The sequence below is a fragment of the Molossus molossus genome, unplaced genomic scaffold, assembly GCF_014108415.1.
Source record: "Molossus molossus isolate mMolMol1 unplaced genomic scaffold, mMolMol1.p scaffold_m16_p_4, whole genome shotgun sequence".
Lineage (NCBI taxonomy): Eukaryota > Metazoa > Chordata > Mammalia > Chiroptera > Molossidae > Molossus > Molossus molossus.
Genome location: NW_023425377.1, coordinates 67,452,312 through 67,474,009, shown reverse-complemented (window position 1 = coordinate 67,474,009; position 21,698 = coordinate 67,452,312). Strand labels below are relative to the sequence as shown.

General features: G+C 50.7%; 2 protein-coding genes across 5 annotated transcripts; one reads left to right on the top strand and one right to left on the bottom strand.

The window, feature by feature from the left end:
- Nucleotides 1–2,885: 2,885 nt before the first annotated feature.
- On the bottom strand, nucleotides 2,886–5,490 carry BST2 (bone marrow stromal cell antigen 2). The gene is made up of 5 exons (XM_036240836.1): nucleotides 5,123–5,490; nucleotides 3,943–4,018; nucleotides 3,632–3,686; nucleotides 3,229–3,362; nucleotides 2,886–2,993 (listed from the first exon to the last, which is right to left on the bottom strand). The coding sequence occupies exons 1-4, from the start codon at nucleotides 5,408–5,410 to the stop codon at nucleotides 3,248–3,250; spliced, it is 534 nt and encodes a 177-aa protein (XP_036096729.1). The 5' UTR covers nucleotides 5,411–5,490; the 3' UTR covers nucleotides 2,886–2,993; nucleotides 3,229–3,247.
- A 101-nt stretch (nucleotides 5,491–5,591) lies between these two features.
- Nucleotides 5,592–19,902, top strand: MVB12A (multivesicular body subunit 12A). 4 transcript variants are annotated; one of them, XM_036240831.1, is made up of 11 exons: nucleotides 5,592–5,847; nucleotides 10,348–10,506; nucleotides 11,912–12,372; nucleotides 12,484–12,582; nucleotides 12,706–12,802; nucleotides 14,761–14,887; nucleotides 15,401–15,520; nucleotides 15,594–15,700; nucleotides 16,201–16,262; nucleotides 16,594–16,647; nucleotides 16,823–19,902. In XM_036240831.1, exons 3-11 carry the CDS (start codon nucleotides 12,289–12,291, stop codon nucleotides 16,883–16,885), a joined length of 813 nt encoding a protein of 270 aa, XP_036096724.1. In that variant the 5' UTR covers nucleotides 5,592–5,847; nucleotides 10,348–10,506; nucleotides 11,912–12,288; the 3' UTR covers nucleotides 16,886–19,902. The 4 variants fall into 4 exon arrangements, with proteins under 4 accessions (XP_036096724.1, XP_036096728.1, XP_036096727.1 ...); XM_036240835.1 differs by lacking the exon at nucleotides 10,348–10,506 and having other exon boundaries at nucleotides 11,920–12,372; XM_036240834.1 differs by lacking the exon at nucleotides 10,348–10,506.
- Nucleotides 19,903–21,698: the final 1,796 nt, after the last annotated feature.

Sequence of the window (21,698 nt, the reverse complement as noted above, 5' to 3'; positions counted from 1 at the left end):
TGGGAGGCATGCAGGAGGAGGCCAATTGATGTTCAATCTCATCGATGTTACTATCTCTCTCTCCCTCTCCCTTCCTCTGTTTCTAAAATCAATAAAGGAAAAAAAAGTAAAGCTCACGTCTGCCCGGTTCCCACTGCCCCGGCCTGGGCCTGGTACACAGTAGTTGTGCAGGAAATGTGAGCTGAGTAAACACTGTGAACTAGAATCTCAGTGTCCTCACCACCCCCAACCCCCCTACTCCCATCCCTCTTATTCCATGTGAAGAAATCAAAGCCCAGAGAGGCTAAGTCTCAGGCCAGAGACACACAGCAGCCATGTGTCACTTCCAGATTCCTGCTGGAGTTGGAACCTCTACAGACCTGCAGTACATGAGTCCTGACTTCTCAACCCCTGGCTCACTTGGCCACAGGTAGAAAGGGAAGTGGGGCAGTTTTAGGAAGGAGAAAGGTTTATAACTGGGCATTGTGTGAGAGTTTAGGAGGAGAAATTGAGGTCAAAGTTATCTTATTGGGCAAACCTAACCCCCTTCATCAGTAAAACACAACCCAGGCCTGGGGGCTGGCAACACTGTTGTGGAACATTCTGGTAGCCCAAGCTGGGGGTAGGAGTGGAACATGGTGGGGAGGAAGTACTGAGGTCATGTGGTCCTGTGGGAAGGGTTTGCTTCCTGAAAATCAAGGGTTCAATTACCTGAGCAGCTCAGAACCCTGAGCAAGTCCAGAAACTTCTCTGGACCTGCTTTTTTATTTATTAGATGGGGTTGTTGGTGGGGAGTAAAATGACTGTCACAGTAAAGAGACTTCATAATCTCCTACTGAACTCTCCTGCCAGCTGGGGAACAGAAGTGGGGGGGCACCCCAGGCTCACCCTCTAGAGCATAGGTTCTCACTGGATGTAATTCTGACTCCCCAGGGACACTTAATAATAATATCTGATGGCATTTTTTGTTGTCACAACCTGGGGGTAGGAGGCTATGGCACCTAGTGGGTGGAGGCCAGGGGTATGGCACAACATCCTACACATCCAGGGCAGACCCCACCACAGAGAGCACTCTAGCCCAAATGTCAACAGTGGGGAGGTTGAGGAACCTTGTCCTAGATTGTCAGAGTGAGGCAGGAAGGACACTGACAAGGCCCATGCACAGAGAAATGGTCTGGAAGGGTCGAGTGGTGAGCAAGGGGAAGGAAGGGGACAAGAGAGCCAGGGGGGCCTGTGGAAGGGATGGTGTTTGGGGGTCCCTGGGTGGACAGCAGGAGCCATAGAGGGGAGTCTATTGACTATCTGGTCTGGGACTGCAGGACCTGAGGGCAGTGCAGAATTTCAGGCAGACACAAGGGTCCTGACCCTAGTGCCATGCACAGGAAGTTGCCTGGACAATAGTCGGGATTCCAGGAGAACTTGGAGGAAGGAAGATAACAGAAAAGGAAGGAACTATGGGACATGGAAGGATCCAAGAGAGTGGGTGAAGGGTCAATCAGAATGGTGGCCTTCCATTTTAGAGAAGCAGAGACTCTCTGGAAGTGGGGTTCTGCAGAATGAATGAGTTGGGGGGATGGGCCCTGGCCGGTTTGGCTCAGCGGTTAGAGTGAGTGTTGGTCCACGAACCAAAGAGTGGAGAACCACCCTGGTTCGTCCCCAGCCCTGGTCGGGGTCATGCGGGAGGCAACCAGTCGATGTGTTGCTTTTACTTCGATGTTTCTCTCTCTCTTTCTTTCCCTCTCTCTCCCTCCCACTCTATCTGAAGATAAATAGAAAAATATCCTCTGGTGAGGATTTAAAAAAAAAAGAGTTAGGGGGATAAAGAGGAGGGTAGATTGTGACAAAGGCCTGGCCTGGATATGTCTGCAGACCCAGGTTTAAATTCCAGCCCTGCATTTTCTTTCTATCTTTAAAATAAAAAAAATATTTTCTTTATTGATTTTAGAGAGAGATAGAAACATCAATGAGAGAGAACATCGATTGACCACCTCCTGCATGCTCCCCACTGGGATTGGGCTCACAACCTGGGCATGTGCCCTGACCGGGAATCAAACCAGCAGCCTCTTGATGCATGGGTCGATGCTCAACCACTGAGCCACACTGACCAAACTAATTTTTAATTTTTAATGGATTTTTAGAGAGGGAGGGAGGAAGAGAGAGAGAGAGAGAGAGAGAGAGAGAGAGAGAGAGAGAGAGAAATACTGATGGATGTGAGAGGGAAACATTGATTGGCTGCCTCCTGCCCTGACCAGGAATTGAACCTGCAACTTTTCAGTGCATGGGATGATGCCCAACCAGCTGAGCCACACAGGCCCTCAGGGCCAGCCCCACACTTGCCATGGGAGGGTATTGAGAACCAGGATAAGGAGTCCTTCGTGTCACAGCCTCCATTTCTTCATCGGAACCATGAGCACGAGGAGATCGGTGAGGAGATACTAGAATGCTGAGCACATAGTGGGCACTGATGGAGGTACAATCCTTCAAGATGATCCCAGTGGAGAAGAGGGCTGAGTAGGCAGTGGGGTGGTACTTGACCAAACCCTGTGGTTTTCTGGAAACATTTTAGAGCAAGGAGGCCTGGGTGTAGATGTTAATGGGTCCCAGACACTTTAGAGTGACACAGTGATACTCCATGAACTTCAAAGTTCTTTCTCCCCAAAAGGGACATTTATTAGAACTCAAAGATCCCCAAAATGACTGTCCCTCAGAAACTGATAGCAAAAATAAAAGATGCTACCCCACTCCATGACCTGCCCAGCTTGGGGGTGAAGGGGGGCAGCCTTGGAGCAACTCTGATGCTTCTGCACTCCCAAGGCTACCGCATGAACCCCCTGCCCCCTGGCCCCCTTGCCCTCCCCACAACCATCCCCTCCTCCCAACCATGAACCACCCCCTGCCCCCTGGCCCCCTTGCCCTCCCCACAACCATCCCCTCCCCGCAACCATGCTGCTAGGCTGCTCAGAACTGGCCAGGTCAGGGAAGCCAGAAGAAAACAGACGAGTCCAGGTTGTGGCCTAAAAGACAGTAAGGGGAACTCAGGGCAGAGTTGAGGTGGATAGAACACAGGCCCTGCCCCTCCATAAGCCTTGCCCCGCTCCTGGACCCCTCCCTCCTCAATGAGGTTCCTCTCTCTCCCTCCCAAAGACCCATCTCCTCAGCGCCCAGCCCACCACCCCGCAGGCAGGCCACCACCCCAGGCCTTAACTGTCCCTGACTCCCTCCCATCCCTCTCCAGCTCCCCCTCCTTACCCGCTGGCTTCCTGGGACCTCAGGCCAGCAGAGCCTGGAGGCTCACGGCCAGGAGTAAAGTGATCACACAGCGGCTGAGGATGTTTCCAGAGCTGGTGGAGCTGTTTTCCCCTCCTGAGGCCTCATTTTCTTTTCTAGGGTGAAGATGGGGACAACTCAGGCAGTTGCCAGGCATGGCCCACTAGTGTGGGGCTCGTCATCCCTCAGAACCTCTTCTCCTTCCCCACCAGGTCACTGGGGAGGAGAGTGAGCAGCTGCTACCCATGGTTGGGTGAGGGAATGCCACTTTGTCCCCAGAGCAATGGGAATTTGAAACCTAGGGGATCCTGGGTCATGGGGTTGGGCTGCAGGGACAGGGGTGGGGTGGGGTAGACGGGGTGTGGCTGGGGGTTTGTGTCCCAACCTTAGTTCCTGATCCAGGGATGTCTTCAGCTTCTGCTTCAATTCTTTGATCTCCTCTAGGGAGGGACAGAGAGTGTGTCAGCACCATAGCCACGCCGCTCAACTGGTCTGGGGAGAGGACCCCACCTCTGGCCCCACCCTCCTTGGAGCACACCTGGAAAACTTGGCATGCCCCCTTCCTACCTCCACTGGAGTCTGTCCTGTCCCTCTTCTGAATCCAACCCTGGGACCCTCTCTCCTCCCTCTTCTTCAATGCCTGACCTGCTTCTCCAAGTCCCCTTAATGTAACCCTGGGCCTTGTGTTTTTCTCACCTTGAAGCTTCTGCACTAGCTCCTGTTGCTTGCGGCTCTGAGCCTTCTCCGTCTCCAGGGAAGCCATCAGGGTTGCCTGGGATGCAGTGGAAGGGTGAGGGTGTTGGAAATGGGTTCTGTCTTTGGCAAGGTTGGCTGGGGTCCCTGGGCCCTGACCCCTCCCCAGGCGCTGGTGTCAGAGGGGTTCAAGTCCAAACTCCATCCAGGGTTCCCTCCAGTCCTCTTTGAACCTCTCTCACCTTGGAAAATGACCACAACTTTCCATCCTCCCAGGGCCACTGATAAGGGTGTGATCGTCAAAATGGGAATTTCAAGCCCTCCCCATAGCAATTTGGAGGCTCTCCATGCCCAAACCCTAGGAGAAATTTCCAGATTTCTTGGGCTATTGTGCAAGGAGATTTAGAGGTCCCCTCTAATCTAGAACACAGCGAGATTTCTGAACCCAAGTTAGATGTCCAGTGGGAGTTTCAAGGACCTCCATGTCAAGACCCAAGTGACAGTTTCAGCCTCTTAGGGATGCAGTGGAAATATCAAGAGCCTCTGCCTTGCCCTGGTCAGGTAGCTCAGTTGGTTAGAACATCATTCTGATACACCAAGGTTGTGGGTTCAATCCCTGGTCAGGGCACATACTAAGAATCAAGCAATGAATATAAGTGGAACAACAAATCAGTCTCTGTCTCTCTCTGTCTCTCTGTCTCCCTCTCTCTCTCTCCCTCCTTCCCCCATCCTATCTCTAAAGTCAATAAATAAAAACAAAAATAGATAAATAAAAACTTTAAAAAATTAAAAGGAGCCCTTGCCTTCTTCAAGATGTGGTGAGGTCCCCATCCTCACACCCAGAGGGGATTTCTGCTTCTCCAAGATTGTGCCCAGGGGGAGTTTCTAGCTCCTCCAGACCAATATCCTGGAGTCTGGAGATTCATCTGCATGTTAGTGAGGATACTGAGGCCCCTTATTTGGGTGCTCTGGGGAATTTAAGGCCCTGCCCCACACCAGCACCCCAGAAGAGTTTAGAGCTTCCCAAAACCCTGGTGGGGAAATTCAGGTTCCTGATATCGGGGCCCAGGGGCAGTCTCAAGGTCGATCTCAATCTCTACCTAGACCCTGGGCATCCCCAGGCACCTAGACCCTGGGAGTCCTCCCAAGCACAGGGCCCTCTCTAGGAGTGGCAATGGCTTACCACAGTCTGGTTGCAAGCAGCAGCCTGGGCCTCAGTCTCCAGTAAGACATCCTGGGCTCGGGTCAGCTGGTGCTCCAGGAGGTGGGTGCGGTTTCGACACTCCTGCTCAGCAACGAGGCCATTCTTGCAAGCGGTGCTGTTGAGCTTGACAGCCAAGACGATCACGCTCACTAACATACCCACCGATAGGAGCACTAGGAACACTACTAGCCACCGGTGGTGCTGCACCCCCTTCTCTGAGCACTGGTCCATGGATAGAGGCCTATAGTGGTAAAAAGTGGGAGCCATGTAGTGAGGTATAGGGAGCTTAGTTGAGATTCAGGAAAGGAAGCTGGAACCTTGTATTGTTTGGATCTGCCCCCTTATTAGCATAGGAGCCTTGCTGACCAATGAAAAGTTCCAAAGATGTCCCCGACTTAGAGATTTTTGAGTGGGGGATTTGCAGGAAGAGGACAGTTTCACTTTCCATTTCAGTTTCCCAGAAATGATGTGCGTTGTTACGGCCAAATTATGGCCTTGGCCTTTCTGGGCTGGGTGCTGCCCATGACTCCTGTGGGAGGGGAGACCCCATCGTGACTCCCTGCCCTTCTCCTGTGTTCCTGAGGGTGACCATTGCAGTTACTGAAAGCCTAGGGCATGCCGGCCTTGTGTTCCTGTGTACTGGGACCTGAAGAGGAGGAGCTGTCATTGGTCCAGTCCCCAGCTGGAGAAATTGAGGCTGAGAGGTGAGTGGTGGAATGGAGGTTGGCAGGGCCAGGGTCTGACCAAAAGATTGGGTTTTGTGTCCAGCAGTCTCCGTAGTGACCCAGCAGGAATTCACTTAGCATTCCTGCTGTTGTCTCAGAGGAGACCATAGGGAGCCATGGAAGGTAGCAGAGGAGGGACATTCTTCTACCTGGACCCCTTAAAGCCAAATGACAAGGGATGGGAGACAATCTTGCTAAAGAGTCCTAGAGGAGCTTGCGTGTCCCATGAGCAGGACCCCAGGTGCAAAACACAGCCTTGGGTAAAGCTGACTTACTTGAGCAGCACTGTGCTGGCCTTCAAACTTTAGGGCCAACTTGGGACCACAACTGTGGGTCAGAGGCCAAGGCTGTGTGTGAACAGCCCTGCCTCCCTGTGGGACTCTGGGCAAGCAATTTCCCCTCGGCCTCACTTTCCATAGCTGTAAAATGGGGATAATAATAATAAGAACAGCCCTGGCTAGTTTGACTCAGCACTTAGAGCATCGGCCGGAGGACCAACGAGTTGTGGGTTTGATTCCGGTCAAGGGGACGTACCTCAGTTGCGGTTTGTCCCCGGCCCTCGGGTTGTGCAGGAGGCAACCAGTCGATGTGGCTCTATCACATTGATGTTTCTCTCTGTCTGTCTGTCTCTCCCTCCCTCCCACTCTATCTGATGATAAATAGAAAAGTATCCTTGGGTGAGGAATAAAAAAATAAATAAAAATAACAAGATCATTTTCATGCCTCCCTAAATTTTCCAAGGTGGCGGTGACTCACCTTGCTCTAGTCCAGGCCCTGCAAACAGAAGGTGTGTGGTATTTCCCTCTAAAACAGTTATACCACCATTCTTCTGGGTTTCACTCAGGTTAAGGTCCAAGCACTTGTGACAAAGCTTGATTGGGAGCTAAGAGGTAGAATCTCTGGGAATGTGATGAGAACGAAGAGGAGGGTGTTGTGATCATTGATGATGCAGCCATGCCACTGAAACTCCTTAATAATAAGAAAAGCAAAAAAAAAAAAAGCAGTGTGCGGTGGAAAAATACCTTTTCCTTCCACCTTTCTAAATTTTTCTAGTTAACTTGAGACAGATTAACAGGAGAAAACCAACTTTATTACATATGACTTATTTTTTTACCTATGACAACTTTTTTACATACTTATATTGTGCCATAAGAATATAAGACCCTGGGACAGATTGGACATTTGAGACATAGGTGCCATCTGGAGTTAAGGAGAAGGGGGAGTTGTTATGAGAAGGCAAGCCAGACACAGACAATCCCCTTATCTCACAGTGCAGAGACCCCTGCCCCTGGCTCTTGTGCCCCTTACATCCAAATCCGCCAACTGCCTAAACTACAGCGGAACTAGAAGCCCCCAAACACCCAGAGGCTTATGTATAAAAGGGGCTGGAACCTGGGTGAGGGGCTCAGCCTTTGGCGGTGACTCCGCTGGGCCAGCACCAGTGCGCATTCAAGAGCCCTTTTCTAATCCTCTGAGTGGGTTGCAGTCTGTCTCTTCCTGCTGATTGAATTTCTGCTACAACAGTTTGGGACTTGAAAGGGGAGGAAGGCAGTTCACACATGAGCAAATGTTTGGTAAACAAATGTTTGCTGCGCCATCTGTAACAATGGGACTTTGATCTTTTCACCCATTGGATTCCTGGACAGGGCACGTGCCTGGGTTGCCCACTTGATCTCCAGTAGGGAGCCTGCAGAAGGCAGATGATCAATGTTTCTATCTCTCTCCCCCTCTCCCTTTTCTCTCTAAAATCAATAAAAACATATATATATATATTTTTTTTTATTTATATTTTTAATCCTCACCCGAGGATATTTTCCCATTTATCTTCAGATAGAGTGGGAGGGAGGAAGGGGGAGAAAGAGAGAGAGAGAGAGAGAGAGAGAGAGGGAGAGAGAGGGAAATATTGATGTGAGAGAGACACATTGACTGATTGCCTCCTGCACGACCCCATTCAGGGCCAGGGACCAACCGCAACTGAGGTACGTGCTCTTGACTGGAATCGAACCCGAGACTCTTTGGCTCGTGGGCTGATGCTCTAACCACTGGGAAAACCAGCCAGGGTGTGTGTGTGTGTGTGTGTGTGTGTGTGTGTGTATTTTTTAAAGGGCCTTGCTAGTTTCCTTTCTGTCTATCACACCTAGTTCATATTAAACTATAGTTATCTGTGATGATCTCACCCTTCCGGGAGCTGGTCCTCTTCTAAATTCCTTTTAGGCAGTTAGGGGGAAGGACAAAGCCTTTTCCTGAGTCTTTCTTTTTTTCTTTCCTTTTTTTCCTTTTTTCCTTCCTTCCTTCCTTCCTTCCTTCCTTCCTTCCTTCCTTCCTTCCTTCTTTTTTTAAATTGATTTTAGAGAGACAGGAAGGGAGAGGGAGAGAGAGATAGAAATATCGATGAGAGAGAACATTGATTGGCCGCCTCCTGCATGCCCCCCACTGGGGATTTGGCCCACAACCTGGGCACGTGCCCTGACTGGGAATCGAACCGACAACCTCTTGATACATGGGTCGATGCTCAACCACTGACCCACACCGGCGGGGCGAGTCTTTTGTTTCTTTAAAATAACCAGCTTAAAATAATTAATATCTCCAAAGGCATATTTTGCAGTGGCGAACTCTGCTCCCCTCAACAGTAACAACAACCCCAGCTGACAGGGCAGTCGGGGATTCAGAAAATGTTTGTGATAAGAGAACATACTCCCGCCTAGCTTATTGATATAGCAGCCAGCTTCCTGCAAAAGGCCAAGGGAAGTATGCAGGTGTGGTTAGTGCGGCTATGGGATATGTGGGGTGAGGCCTTTTCTCTGACCTGCAGGCGGCAGAGAGAATGGACAATGTTACCACACACCCTGCCCTCTGACAGCGCCTGCGTGGTGCTCAGGGGATTTAAGGTTCTCACTTCCTTCCAGATGGGATCATTTTATTCTGCTGGGAGGCTTGGCCCAATAAGGGGATCTTCCCTGGGCATGTGGTATAACAGAATGAAATGCTCTCTCTAACTCTTATTTCTAATCTGCATTTTTCCCATGGCCTTCAGGTGAATTCCTGCTATAGGTATGTTAATTATTAGAAAAAGTCTGAGGCTTGAACTTTTGGCAAAGATTTGCAGGAGCCTCAAGACCTAACCAGATCAGCAAAGGTCAATGGAGAACTGGGGAACAAAGAGATTTAGAGAATTCTGTGCTCTTCCTTGGATCCCTGTTGGAGCCTACATGCCACACACCTCTTGCCTATTCTCCCTTCCTTGACATAAAAAACAAACAAACCTGAATTCTGGGCTCTCTTAAGATGACTTTGTGGGAGCTTTAAGGCCCCCCTCTCTCAAGCTGGTGCCTTCTTGATCAATAAACCTTTTCTTACTCCAAACTCTGATGTTTTGAATATTGGCCTTTTTTTTGAAGCATCAAAAAAAAGCACACAAACCTTGACTCGGTAACCGTGGGACCATAGAAATCAATAGAGGAGGGCCCTGGCCGGTTTGGCTCAGCAGTTAGAGCATCCGCCTGCGGTCCGGAGAGACCTGGGTTCGGTTCCCGCTAAGGGCATGTACCTCGGTTGCAGTTTGTCCCCGGCCCTGGTTGGTCGTGCGGGTGGCAGCCACTCGATGTGTCCCTTTCACATCGATGTTTCCCTCTTTCTCTCTTCCTCTCCCTCCCTCCCACTCTGTCTGTACCAAAAATGGAAAAATGTCCTCGAATGAGGATTAAAAAAAAAAAAAAAAAAAAAAAAAAAAGAAATCAATAGAGGAGGAACAACACATTCTTAGGGAGCTGAGAATGATACAGGTCATCTACGCCTCTGTTTTTGAGGCCCTTGATCGGACCACATTCACTGAAGGAATGAAAATCAAGATACTTCAGTCTGCCACCAGCACCTGGTAAGGAATACAAATATCCACTCTGAGCCCAGTAATGTGACTGTTGGGAGAAAGCCCCAAAAGTCTAAATTCAGGATCAGTTCCAAAGAACTGACACATAGCTTTATTCATATTCATAAAAGCTTTTTTTTTCTTTATCCTCACCCAAGGATATTTTTCCATTAATCTTCAGATAGAGTGGAAGGGAGGGAGAGAGAGGGAAAGAGAAACATCGACATCGACAGGCTGCCTCGCACACAACCTCAACTAGGGCCAGGACGAACCGAAACCGAGGTATATGCCCTTGACTGGGATCAAACGTGAGACTCATTGGTCCTTGGGCCAACATTCTAACCACTGAGCCAAACCAGCCAGGGCCATAAGAGCTTTAATAGGAGAAACTTACATACAAGAGCACAACAGCTGTTTCATCCCAGTGGTGGCTGGTCAGGAATAAATCCATACTCCACCCAGGTCAGGATCCCCTTTTTTCTGTTTGTTAACCCTTACCTGAGGATATTTTATTCATTGATTTTTAGAGAGAGTGGAAGGAAGGGAGGGAGGGGGAGAGAGAGAGAGAAAAACATCGATGTGAAGAGAGACATAACCCGCACAACCCCAACTAGGGCCAGGGATCGAACTGCATCCGAGGTACATGCCCTTGACTGAAATTGAACCCACGACTCCTTGGTCCACGTCTGCCCACTTTTTAACACTTCAGTGCACAAACTTGAGAGAGTAATGTGTTGTTGAGACCTTTGGATGATATACGTGACTGAACCCAGGTAAGATCTCTATATAAACTTTTAAGATTCTGGCAGGCGGTATGAAGATCTACTCATCTTAGTGTCCAAGGCAAGCCTCATATATAAGTTCCCTTGCTTAACTGCTACCTAACAATCTGTAGTGGTCTGCCTCTTTTAGACATCTCTACTTGACTTCTGGGTATGGGGGCCAGTTTCAGATTTCACCAGGGGTACTACTGAGGTTTCAAACCAACATCCTTCCTAAAGTGGTGGAACTAATGGGGTAATTCAATGGGAACGCATGGTTTGTTCATTTCTGTATCTCATTGTTGGGTCACCTTTTCCAGGATGTTTCTTTCAGGCATTGACTTTTGAATTTCATATAGTTTTCACATGTTACTAAATATTCTTTTGATTTCTTGCCCAAAATCATTTACAAATATAAAAACCCTTCTTGCCCTGGCCAGGTAGTTCAGTTGGTTAAAGTGTTGTCTAGATATGCCAAGGTTATGGGTTCGATCCCTGGTCAGGGCACTTACAAGAATCAACCAAAGAATGCATAAAGTGGAACAATAAACTGATGTCTTACACTCTCTCTCTAAAAATCAATAATAAAAAAGAAAAACTTTTGTACTTAAAAAATACAGTCTTAGCTCACAGGTCATACAAAAACAGGCAATGGGGCAACCCATGATATTGTAAAAAACTGGAAAATATAGAAGAGTAGGTTATATTATGTTCTCCTAATTGTCCATATTTTCCCCCTGAGGGGTATAAAAACATGTTTCCATATTAAATACGTTTATATCTCATTTTTTAAAAAACCACTAATGGTGCCCAGCTGGTGGGGGTCAGTGGACTGAGTGTCCTCCCATGGACTGAGAGGTCCTGCTTTGATCCCCAGTCAGGGCACATCCCTGGGTTGTAGCTTTATCCCTAATAGGGGGTGTGCGGAGGCAGCCTAACAATGCTTCTATCTCTCTAAAATATCAATAAACACATATTAAAAACAAACAAGCCCTGACTGATTTGGCTCAGCGATAGAGCACCGGCCCATGGACCAAGGAGTCACGGGTTCTATTCTGGATAAGGGCGCAAACCTCAGTTGCGGTTTACCCCCCAGCCCTGGTCGGGTCCTGTGGGAGGCCACCAGTCCACGTGTCCCTCTCACGGGGATGGTTCTCTCTCTCTCTCAATTTCTGTCCCCCCCCCCCTCCCTCCCACTCTATCTGAAGATAAATAGAAAGAAAGAAAAAATCCTCAGGTGAAGATTAAAAAAACAAAAAAACTAATTGTATCTGTGAACAAGTACTCCAGTTATACCAAGTTTTCATGGCTATGGTTGTCCGTATTTTTCGTTACTTAAACTAACCCATTAAAGTTTCCTTGGCTTCCCAGAACTAGAATTATGGATTTTCCATATTTCTCCCTTAAATTTCCCGAGAAACCCAGAGAAGGTCTCCACAGATGCTCATAACGCAAGGACTTCTGGGGAACGTAGTTCTGGCTTGCAGCGAGCGAGGCTCCTGGCGCTGAGCCAGAACATTTCCAGAGGAAGTTGCTGGGCGGGAGAAGGAAGGGAGATAGTTTTCCGCAAACGTCTCCGTTCCCGGCGCACCACAGCGACGAATGGGGGCCTTCGCTCCGCGTCCCCACGCGATTGGCCCGCGGCTTTCCGAGCACCGGCAAGTAGTGCTTTACGAGCCTCGCCCTCGCAAGGCCATCTGGGAGTTGTAGTTCAGGCCCCTTCCTGAACTCGGCGGCCGGGCGGCGGCACCCAAGTCCGAGGCGGTCCACCGCCTTCGGCACTTGGCTTGGAGGATGGATCCCGGACCTGACGCGGCGCCGCTGGCTGGCCTGGCCTGGTCGTCGGCCTCGGCGCCCCCGCCGCGGGGATTCAGTGCGGTGAGCGGGATCGGGGGGTGGGGCAGGGGTTGAACGGGGGCAGGAACTGAACGGGGGCATTGGAGGCTGCGGCAGTGCAGGCGCCTGGCGCTGAACGACGTCTCGCCGTAGATCTCCTGCACTGTGGAGGGGACGCCCGCCAGCTTCGGTAAAAGCTTCGCACAGAAATCTGGCTACTTCCTGTGCTTCAGTACCTTGGGCAGCCTGGAGGTAAGAGGCGCTCCCTCCGGGAATCCCGGGATCCGCCCACTTCCCGCGTCCATTCGCCGGGCCCTACGCCAGGCGCGGCGTCCCCGCAGCTGGCTGACTCTGTTCTTCCCATCCAACCCCCAGAATCCGCAGGAGAACGTGGTGGTCGATATCCAAGTCCTGGTGGACAAGAGCCCCCTCCCGCCGGGCTTCTCCCCGGTCTGCGACCCCCTGGACTCCAGTGAGGCTGTGGGGAGGACCAGGGAGAGGGATGGAGGGATGACAGGCGCGCGATTTCTGAGCCTCGGTCACCCGCGCGATACACTGGGTGCTGACAGGGTTGGCTGAGGACTAGGAGCCTGTTCCAGGGCGGGGTAACGGGCCCTACCCTGAGTAAAAATGTGCAGTTGGTACAGTCTCTGTCCTAGAGTAACAACAGCGATCTATTTTATTACTGTTGCTGCTACATCTTCTTACACCGTAGCCAAGCTAAACCACACGCAGTTCTGTTTTTTTCATTTCCAGGCTTTTGCAAACTCCGATAACCAATACTTCACACTGCCCACTCCTCCTCCCACTCCTCCTCTTCTGGCCCTCAGAAGCCTTGGAGCTGACCTTCCAGCTCTGACCGCCCTGCTTTCTAACCGTCTGGCTCTCCTCGCCTCCCACCATGTCTTGTCATTTATATTTGATTCTCAGGGTATATCTACTGATACTGAAATTAGCAAACATTTTTTTAATATCTTTTTTTTTTTTTTGATCCTCACCCGAGGACATTTTTCCACTTTTTTTTTGTTAAGATAGAGTGGAAGGGAGAAAGAGGAAGAGAGAGAAACATCGATGTGAAAGGGACACATCGAGTGACTGCCACCGGCATGACCAGCCATGGCTGGGGACAAACTGCAACCGATACGTGCCCTTAGCGGGAACGGAACCAGGGTCTCTCTGGACCGCAGGCCGTCGCTCTAACCGCCGAGCCAAACCGGCCAGGGCAGAATTAGCAAACTTTTTATGTAAAGGGCCAGATAGCAAATATTTTAGGCCTTCCAGGCCAGGTGATGTCTGTTGCATAATCTCCCCCCCTTTCGCTCCCCCCCCCCCCAACCCTTTAAAAATGTAAAAACCCAATCAGAAAGAATATTGCCCTGGCGGGTTTGGCTCAGTGGTTAGAGCGTTGGCTGCGGTCCAGAGAGACCCGGGTTCAGTTCCCACTAAGGGCACACACCTCAGTTGCAGTTTGTCCCCGGCCCTGGTTGGTCGTGGGGGTGGCAGCAGCTTGATGTGTCCCTTTCACGTTAATGTTTCTCTCTCTCTCTCTCTCTTCCTCTCTCTCCCTCCCACTCTATCTGAACAAAAAATGGAAAAAAATGTCCTCGGGTGAGGATAAAAAAAATAAAAGCCCAATCAGAAAGAATATATGTACCCCTATGTTCGTAGCAGCACTACTCACAATAGCGAAGATCTGGAAACAGATGTCCATCAGTAGACGAATGGATAAAAAAGCTGTTGGTACATATACACAATGGAGTACTATGCAGCTGTAAGAAAGAAAGATCTCTTATCCTTTGAGATGACATGGAGGGACCTGGAAAGTATTATCCTAAGCGAAACAAGCCAAACAGAGAAAGACAAGTATCATATGATCTCACTTATTTGTGGAATATAATAAGCATAACAGTCTGAGGAATGGGGTAGTCCCAGAGACGTGGAAGTGGGGTACAGACTGACAATCCCCAGAATAGGGGGTGGTGGGGGAGAGATAAAGCACAGAACTTATATGCATGTATGCATGAACAATGGACATGGACAACAAAGCTGGGGACAGGGCAGGGAGGGGGGAATCAGTGGGGGGAAAAGGAGAAACATCTATAAAAAAATAAATTAATTTAAAATAAAATAAAATAACAATGTAAAAACCATTTGTAGGGAAACAGGTGTTGGGTGGGATTTGGCTCATGGGCACTCAGTTCTCTCTTAGTCCACAGCTACCCATTCTCACTGTGGTGCCCATGGTCACCCCATGAATGCTTCTTCATGTCACCAAAGATGAGCCTGCCCCAAAGGCTCCTAAAGGCTGCATGGAGTTCCCTAACACCATCCGGGTGACTGCCTTAAACAGTGCCTTGGTGACTATCGTCTTGGAGCCATCTTTTGGTCTCTTCATCTCCTAACCCCCCCACTCTCACCCCGCACCCCTAGAGGCCTCCATGTCCAAGAAGAAACGTCTCTGTGTGAAGTTGGTGCCCCTAGGAGCCGCAGATACAGCTGTGTTTGACATCCGGTTGAGCGGGAAGACCAAGACAGTGCCTGGATACCTTCGAGTAGGGTAGGGCTTTTTTTTTAATTGTAAGAAAATTTATTTAGAAAGTTGCAGAGATAGTAGAACGGCCCTTGGAACTTAGGAGAGGGAAAGGCAGAGGTAATGCACTTTGGGGGAAGAAGGCGAGGGAAAAGCATGGGCTTCCCCCCAGTATCTAGTCTCCTTCCTTGCCCTCCAACTCCCATTTGTTCACTTCTGACCCTCAGGGATGCCCCTGAGGCCTCCTGTCCCTTCTGCCACCTCTCTGTGCCTCAGTTTCTACATGTTAAAACAGGGACAGTTGTATTAGTCTTATAGGGTTGTCATGAGGAACAAATGTGTTGGTGTGTCTGAAGTACACAGCACAGTGATGGGACCCAGCAGTTGCTTATGATGTGGGCTGAGATGCTGAAAGGAAAATTCCCCAAAAGGGAGGGGTCACTCAGAGGTCCAGGTTCCTCCTTTCTTTTCCTGGCAGCTGTCCTCATCCCTGGCTATACCTTGGGTCAGAACCCTCTTTCTTCTTCTCTCCCCATCTAGGGACATGGGTGGCTTTGCCATCTGGTGCAAGAAGGCAAAGGCACCTCGGCCAGTGCCCAAGCCCAGAACTCTCAGCCGGGACATGCAGGGCCTCTCCTTAGACTCACCCAGCCAGCCCAGGTGAGTTCTTGGGCTTGGGCATGAGGTTGGTAATGATGGTCAGGCCTAACCTGAGCTGTCCCATCTCCACCAGCAAGGGCAGGTTCCCGGAGGGGACGATGTCAAGACTCGGCTCGCGGGCCTCCACCCTGAGGAGGAGTGACTCTATCTATGAGGCTTCCAACCTCTATGGCATCTCTGGTGAGTGCAGAGCGGAAACTGAGGGGTGGGGGTGGGGCACCACTGGCCAAAGATTTATACAGCCTGGAAGGGGCAGGGCCAAGGTTGGAACCAGGCCTGGCCCCACCCCATTCTGTAAAGTCTGGGCAGTCTGCCCTGGCCTATGTGGCTCAGTTGGTTAGAGCGTCCTCCCCTATACCAAAATGTTTCAGGTTCGATTAGGGTCAGGGCATATACCTAGGTTGCAGGTTCGATCCCCAGGTGTGGTGTGTATAGAAGGCAACTGATTGATGTTTTTCACATCCATGTTTCTCTTTCTCTCTCTCTCTCTCTCACTCTCTCTCCCTTCCTCTCTCTAAAATCAATAAACATATCCTCTGGTGAGGATGAAAAAAAAAAAAAAGACTTGGCTGGGGGGAGGGAGCATGCCAGGCTGGCCTTTGGGGTGGGGTGGGGGCAGCAGCCAGGCCCCAAGCCCCCTGCCCCTCAGCTCCTTACCCTCCACCCTGTGCTTTCCTCAGCCATGGATGGGGTTCCCTTCACGCTGCACCCCCGATTCGAGGGCAAGAGCTGTGGCCCTCTGGTGAGTCTGTGCCCCGGAGAGCTTGGGTCTGCTCCCACCCATTGCCTTTCTAGCATGGAAACACAGGGACCACCATCCATGTACCCAGCACCCCAGCACTGAGGCCCGTGTTTCTGGGTTGGGGAGGCTGAAGACCAAGTGGTGGGGGCTGGATGGCCTCTGTGTGGAATGCAGGAGTCAAGAGGGGCAATGGGTGTTGGTGGCTAGAGACTGTGGCAGGAAGAGGGAGGGGATATTCAAGTAGATATTGAGGGGGCCCTCCTTGAAGATGAGGGATTGGGGGTTCCAGGCAGGGGTCTAGGCCCAAGACTGACCTGCCCCTGCCCACCAGGCCTCTGCCTTTGCCGATCTGACCATCAAGTCGCTGGCGGACATTGAAGAGGAGGTAGGTTGCTGGGGTAGGGAGGAAGGGTGGAAGGGTACTGGGAGCCCCTCCCCAACCAGGCCACTTCAGTCTCCCCCAGCCATACACCACCTCTCCAGAGCTGGAGATCACTTAGTCCCTAAGTGGTCCCCCCATTCCTCATAGCACCCCCCACGACCTCTCTCTCACCCCCCAGTACAATTACGGCTTCGTGGTGGAGAAAACAGCAGCTGCGCGCCTGCCGCCCAGCGTGTCGTAGCCCCTTGCCTGTTCCAGGGAGGAGGCCCCTGGCCCACACCCCAGGACTGGCAGCTGGCCCACCCTAGCCCATGTTGGGGACCTTGGCAGAGCAGGGCATTCTGGACCCTCAGCCACCTGGAGAGCTGCCACCTGAAGTGGGTGGACCTGGCTGCTGGGTGATGGGGTCTCTTGCCCCAGGCCCTATAGGGCAGGGGTGGGGGCTAGATGTAAACCAGTGCCTTCAAGTCATTTGTGTCAAAACTTTCTGGTGCCCGGAGGCCACACTGCTGTCCTCTTGGCAATAAACACTATGCTGTCTGTTGTCTGGAGCCCTGATCCTGGCCTGGGAGTGGTTCATGGTCTTCACCTTGTGCAAGCTGGAGCAGCCACGCACCCAGCAAATGGGTGACATCCTGGAGGGGAGGTGGCCCTGCTGCTACTCCCTTCCACAGAATGGGAAACTGAGGCTCAGTGAGGCCTGATCCAGGATTCTAGATCACAAAGAAGACCTGGTCATGCTCTTCTATTTTTGAGTATAACAGTAATAATAGTAACAGCTATCATTAATCATGGGGACCATGTCCCTAACACCTTAGACAAAGTATCTCATTTAATCATGTCATAGCCAAGTAGGAAGACCATGTTTTGCTACCATTTTACAGATAGGGAAGCTGAGGCAGGGGACAGCTAAAGTCACAGCTGGGATTAGAACCCAGAGCCTGCTCTTGATCAGAAAACTGTTCTGTGCACCCTTTTCCTCTGCTGCAGTTTAGAGACAAATGGTTGACTCTCATTATTCACACTAGTTCCATTTTATAAAGTTGTGGCAAAAGTGGAATTAGTGAATACTGGATTCTTCTGGAAAACAGGTGGATTTCTACTAGTAGCTCTGGTCACATTTTTGTCAAGTGATTGATACATAACCTTATCTTGTGTGTGTTTCAAGAAACCTTGTTTATTATATACATACTGCTGATTTGTTAACATTGAACTCACTGCCAACAACTGTGTAACTGACACCTGAACAAAGCTAATGGAACACGCATATTCTCCAAAGGCACGTGGCAACCTTCTGGAGCTTAGGGACATCAGATAGCCCTTCAGCACCATGCTTGGGGGCCTTTTTAAATACGAAATGCCAAGGAAAAGCACAAAAAATGTGAAAGATAGACTGCAAAAAAGTCTTGTTTACAGTCAGTGAGCTGGAACCAGAAGGCAGAGTGTCACCTTGTTCCACCTCAGCTGGGAACATGTGCCTCCCAGGACTCGAATGTTTCCCTGCTCTGTGTATATCTTCCAATGACCACAAAAGCACCAGGAGTATTTTAATTTGGGGGTTACAAATAAATTTTAGCCTGTTAGAGAATTTGCAAATATGGAATCTACAAATAATAAGGGTTGATTGTATTTGTGAAATTAACTGCCCCAGGCCCACTGTCTTTCTGTCACGTGTGTGCTTCTCTCTTTTCTGCTCTCCCCTATATCCCTGTAGCATCAGGGTGGCTCAGGTTATGCTGCTGTCAGGAATGCCCCCAGATCTCTTTGGCTCAGAAAAGCTAAGGCTCATTTCTCATCCATGTCACATGCCCATGGCAGTGCAGCAGCAGACTCTGCTGGTCGTGCGGCAGCCACCATCTTCTTGCCCTGACAGTGGAGATGGGCTCAGGAAAGTGTTGCACTATCAGTTAGATGCCCTGGCTAGGAAGTACCTTGTTCAAGTTCTATTCACAGCTCGTTGGCCAGAATGGGTCCCATGGGACCTGAAGGGACAGACCAACCAACTGGACCCTTGGGTCTAACAATGTTGCCTCAGGAGTCTGAGGGGGGAACTGCCCTGCACAAAGGTGTGAGGGAAGAGGGTTCCTTAATCTGTAGTCTGAGGAAAATCAAAGTTCCACTTGAGGGGTCTGATAGGGGAGGCAAGCTTCTGCTCTTCAGTCTAAGGGAGGGGGCAAAGCCCTCCTCTGGGTTCTGAGAGGGGAGGCAAAGCCCCACTCTGGGGTCTGCGGTGGGGAGGCAAAGCCTTGCTCTAGGGTCTGAGGGGAGAGGCAAGCCCCTGCTCTGGGGTCTGAGGAAGGAGGCAAAACCCTGCTCTGGGAGTCTAATAGGAGAGACAGTTTTCCTGGAAGGGGTGGTATCCATGCAAAATGTACCCCCTCCCCACCACACTCAGCTGCCTTGAGAAAACTAGGCCTCAGGTGGTAAGATATCTCCTCCATCTCCCCCTCTGGGCTCTGCCAGCCCCTGCCAGGTCCCGCCCAGGCTGCTCTGGCGCCGGCCTAGGAATTCAATCTGGCTGGAAAGTAAAGGCTGTTTGTTTTCCCTGGTCACCTTCTTGGCCACCCAGAAACCAGCCCCGGATCACTTTCCAGGGCAACCATGTGTGATCGGATCCCTTGGATGACCTGTGCTGGCCTCGGGTCTAACTGGACCAGCCGTCATATGGCCCTGCAAAATCCCAGCCCTTTGAGTCCTGCTGGGCCTGGCCCCTTACAAGCATCTTGGAGGGTCCAGGGCCACATCAATCCAAACAGCCCCAGGCTGAACTGAGATCTTGGGCTACAGAGGGAGCGAAGCCTTACTTTTCCCTGCCTTTTGCTCGTTCCTGGGCACTGAGAGCTAGGCATCACGGGAACCTGGGTACGGGAGGAACAAGGGATGTTTCCGGAGAGACATGGCCCCAGCTCCACTGCTCACTAGCTGGTGAACCTAAGCAGTGACTTAACCTCTGAAATTCCAGAACATTTCATCACTCCAAAAGGAGACCCCATGAGCATTCTCTCCCCCGGCCCCTGGCAACCACTAACCTGCTTTCTGTCTCTCTGGATTTGCCTGTTCTGGACATTTCATATAGATGGAATCATACAGTGTGACCTTTTGTGTCTGGCTTCTTTCACTCGGTGTGATGTTTTCAGGTTCATCCACGTAGCGTGTGTCAGTGCTTCACTCCTTTTTATGGCTGAGAAATATTTCTCTGTGTGGATGGACCACATTTTGTTCTTCAGTTTATGGACAGTTTTGGTGATTGTGACTAGTGCTGCCGGGAACATGCATGTCCAAGATTTGTTTGAACACCTGTTTTCAATTCTTTATGTCTCCTAAAAATTTGTACTCCCACCCTGGTCCTGGCTCTGTGGCTGAGGCTGAGGGGTCCAGCTTCTTGTTCCCCTGACCAGTCCAGGAGATTAGATCCTCTGCACTGGCAGCCAGCTGGGGTCCTTCCTTCTCTTCTCTCTCTTCCACTCTGAGTCCTCAAGGCCTGGGCAGTTCTCGGAAACTAGAATCTCCAATACCTGCTCTGTCCTGGATCCCTATGTGATGAGGTTCCCACCATTGCTGCTGTGTGGCCTCACTTCTTGGGCCTCAGTTTCCCCATCTGTGAGTGGGGCTGTCCTGAAGATTAACTGGGGACAGGAAAGTGCCTGGCCTGTGCCTGCAGTACCAAGCATGTGATAAAGACATACCATTTATTTATTTTTTTTCAATCCTCACTCAAGGATATTTTTCCATCTGTCTTCCTACAGAGTGGAGGGAGGAGAGAGAGAGAGAGAGAGAGAGAGAGAGAGAAAGAGAGAGAGAAACATCGATGTGAGAGAGATTCATTGATTGGTTGCTTCCCGCACGACCCTGAGCAGGACTGGGACAAACCACAACCGAGGTATGTGCCCTTTACTGGAACTGAATCTGCAACTCCTTGGTCCATGGGCCGACGCTCTAACCACTGAGCAAAACTGGCCAGGGCCATACCATTTATTCTTATTTTATCCTCTTTGTTTGATATTCATCATGCTCATCAAGAGCCCATGCTCACTGGACACCCACATGTCAAGTGCCACATGGGATGCTCATGTACATTATCTCTTGACCCCACTCTGCTGGTGAGAAGGAAGTCTGAGCAGCTTCCCAGGGGTGCAGGGAGGAGAGGGCCAAGGCTGGTGGGGCACCTTGGTCTGTGATCAGCTGGGCCCCTACCTGGGGTCAGACTTGGGACCAGTCCTCCTGCTGGATGTTGTCACTTCTCTGCCCATTGGGAAGGGTCCCGGGAGATTCCTTTGCTATGGCCAAGCCTCCTCTGCTTCTTGGGCCCTGGAGTCCCTATGTAATTCAGGAAGGGACAGGCTGGAAAATTTTGGGAGACATCTGTACATTTGAGGTAGGGGTGGGGGAAATCAGTGAAATTTACAGGCATGAAGATTTGTGGGAGATGGTTCCCAGGGCAACCCCGTCTCCCACTCCTGCCCTCCTCACTCTCACTCCTGTCATCCCCCCTTTAACCCAAGCCTGAGCTTGGCCACGAAGCACATTCAGATTTGGTTCAAGTGACATGGAGATAGTGAGGGCCAGAGTTTATTTGCAGTCCTGCAAGATAGGAGTGGGGCTAGGGCCTCAGGAGACTCCTAGGGCTCTGAGTTATCCGCTCCAAGCCCTGTCAGTTCTGTGAGTCCCAGAAACTGGCCATCAACCCATCTTTTCCAGCTACCAGATGCCCCGACTGACAGCAGCGTGGGCTGACACACTGACGACCTATTGTGCACAGGCCCCGGAATGGCTTCGACGGAGTCTCATGGGAGCCCCAGGCAGAGGGACTGCTTCTGTCCCCATTTTATAGATGAGGAAACTGAAACACAGAGTGGTGAAGCCCTCAGCCACAGATCCACAGCCAAGAATCTGGATGTAGTCCTTTGGGCTGCTGTGGCCCTGGGCTGCTCTGAGCTCTACACGCAAAGCTTTCAAATGCTCGTAGACCGGAAGGAGTCGCAGAGACTTGCACTGTCAGCATCATGGGGGATACAGGACCTTGCGCTGATGCTCAGTACTGGCCGGGGGACCCC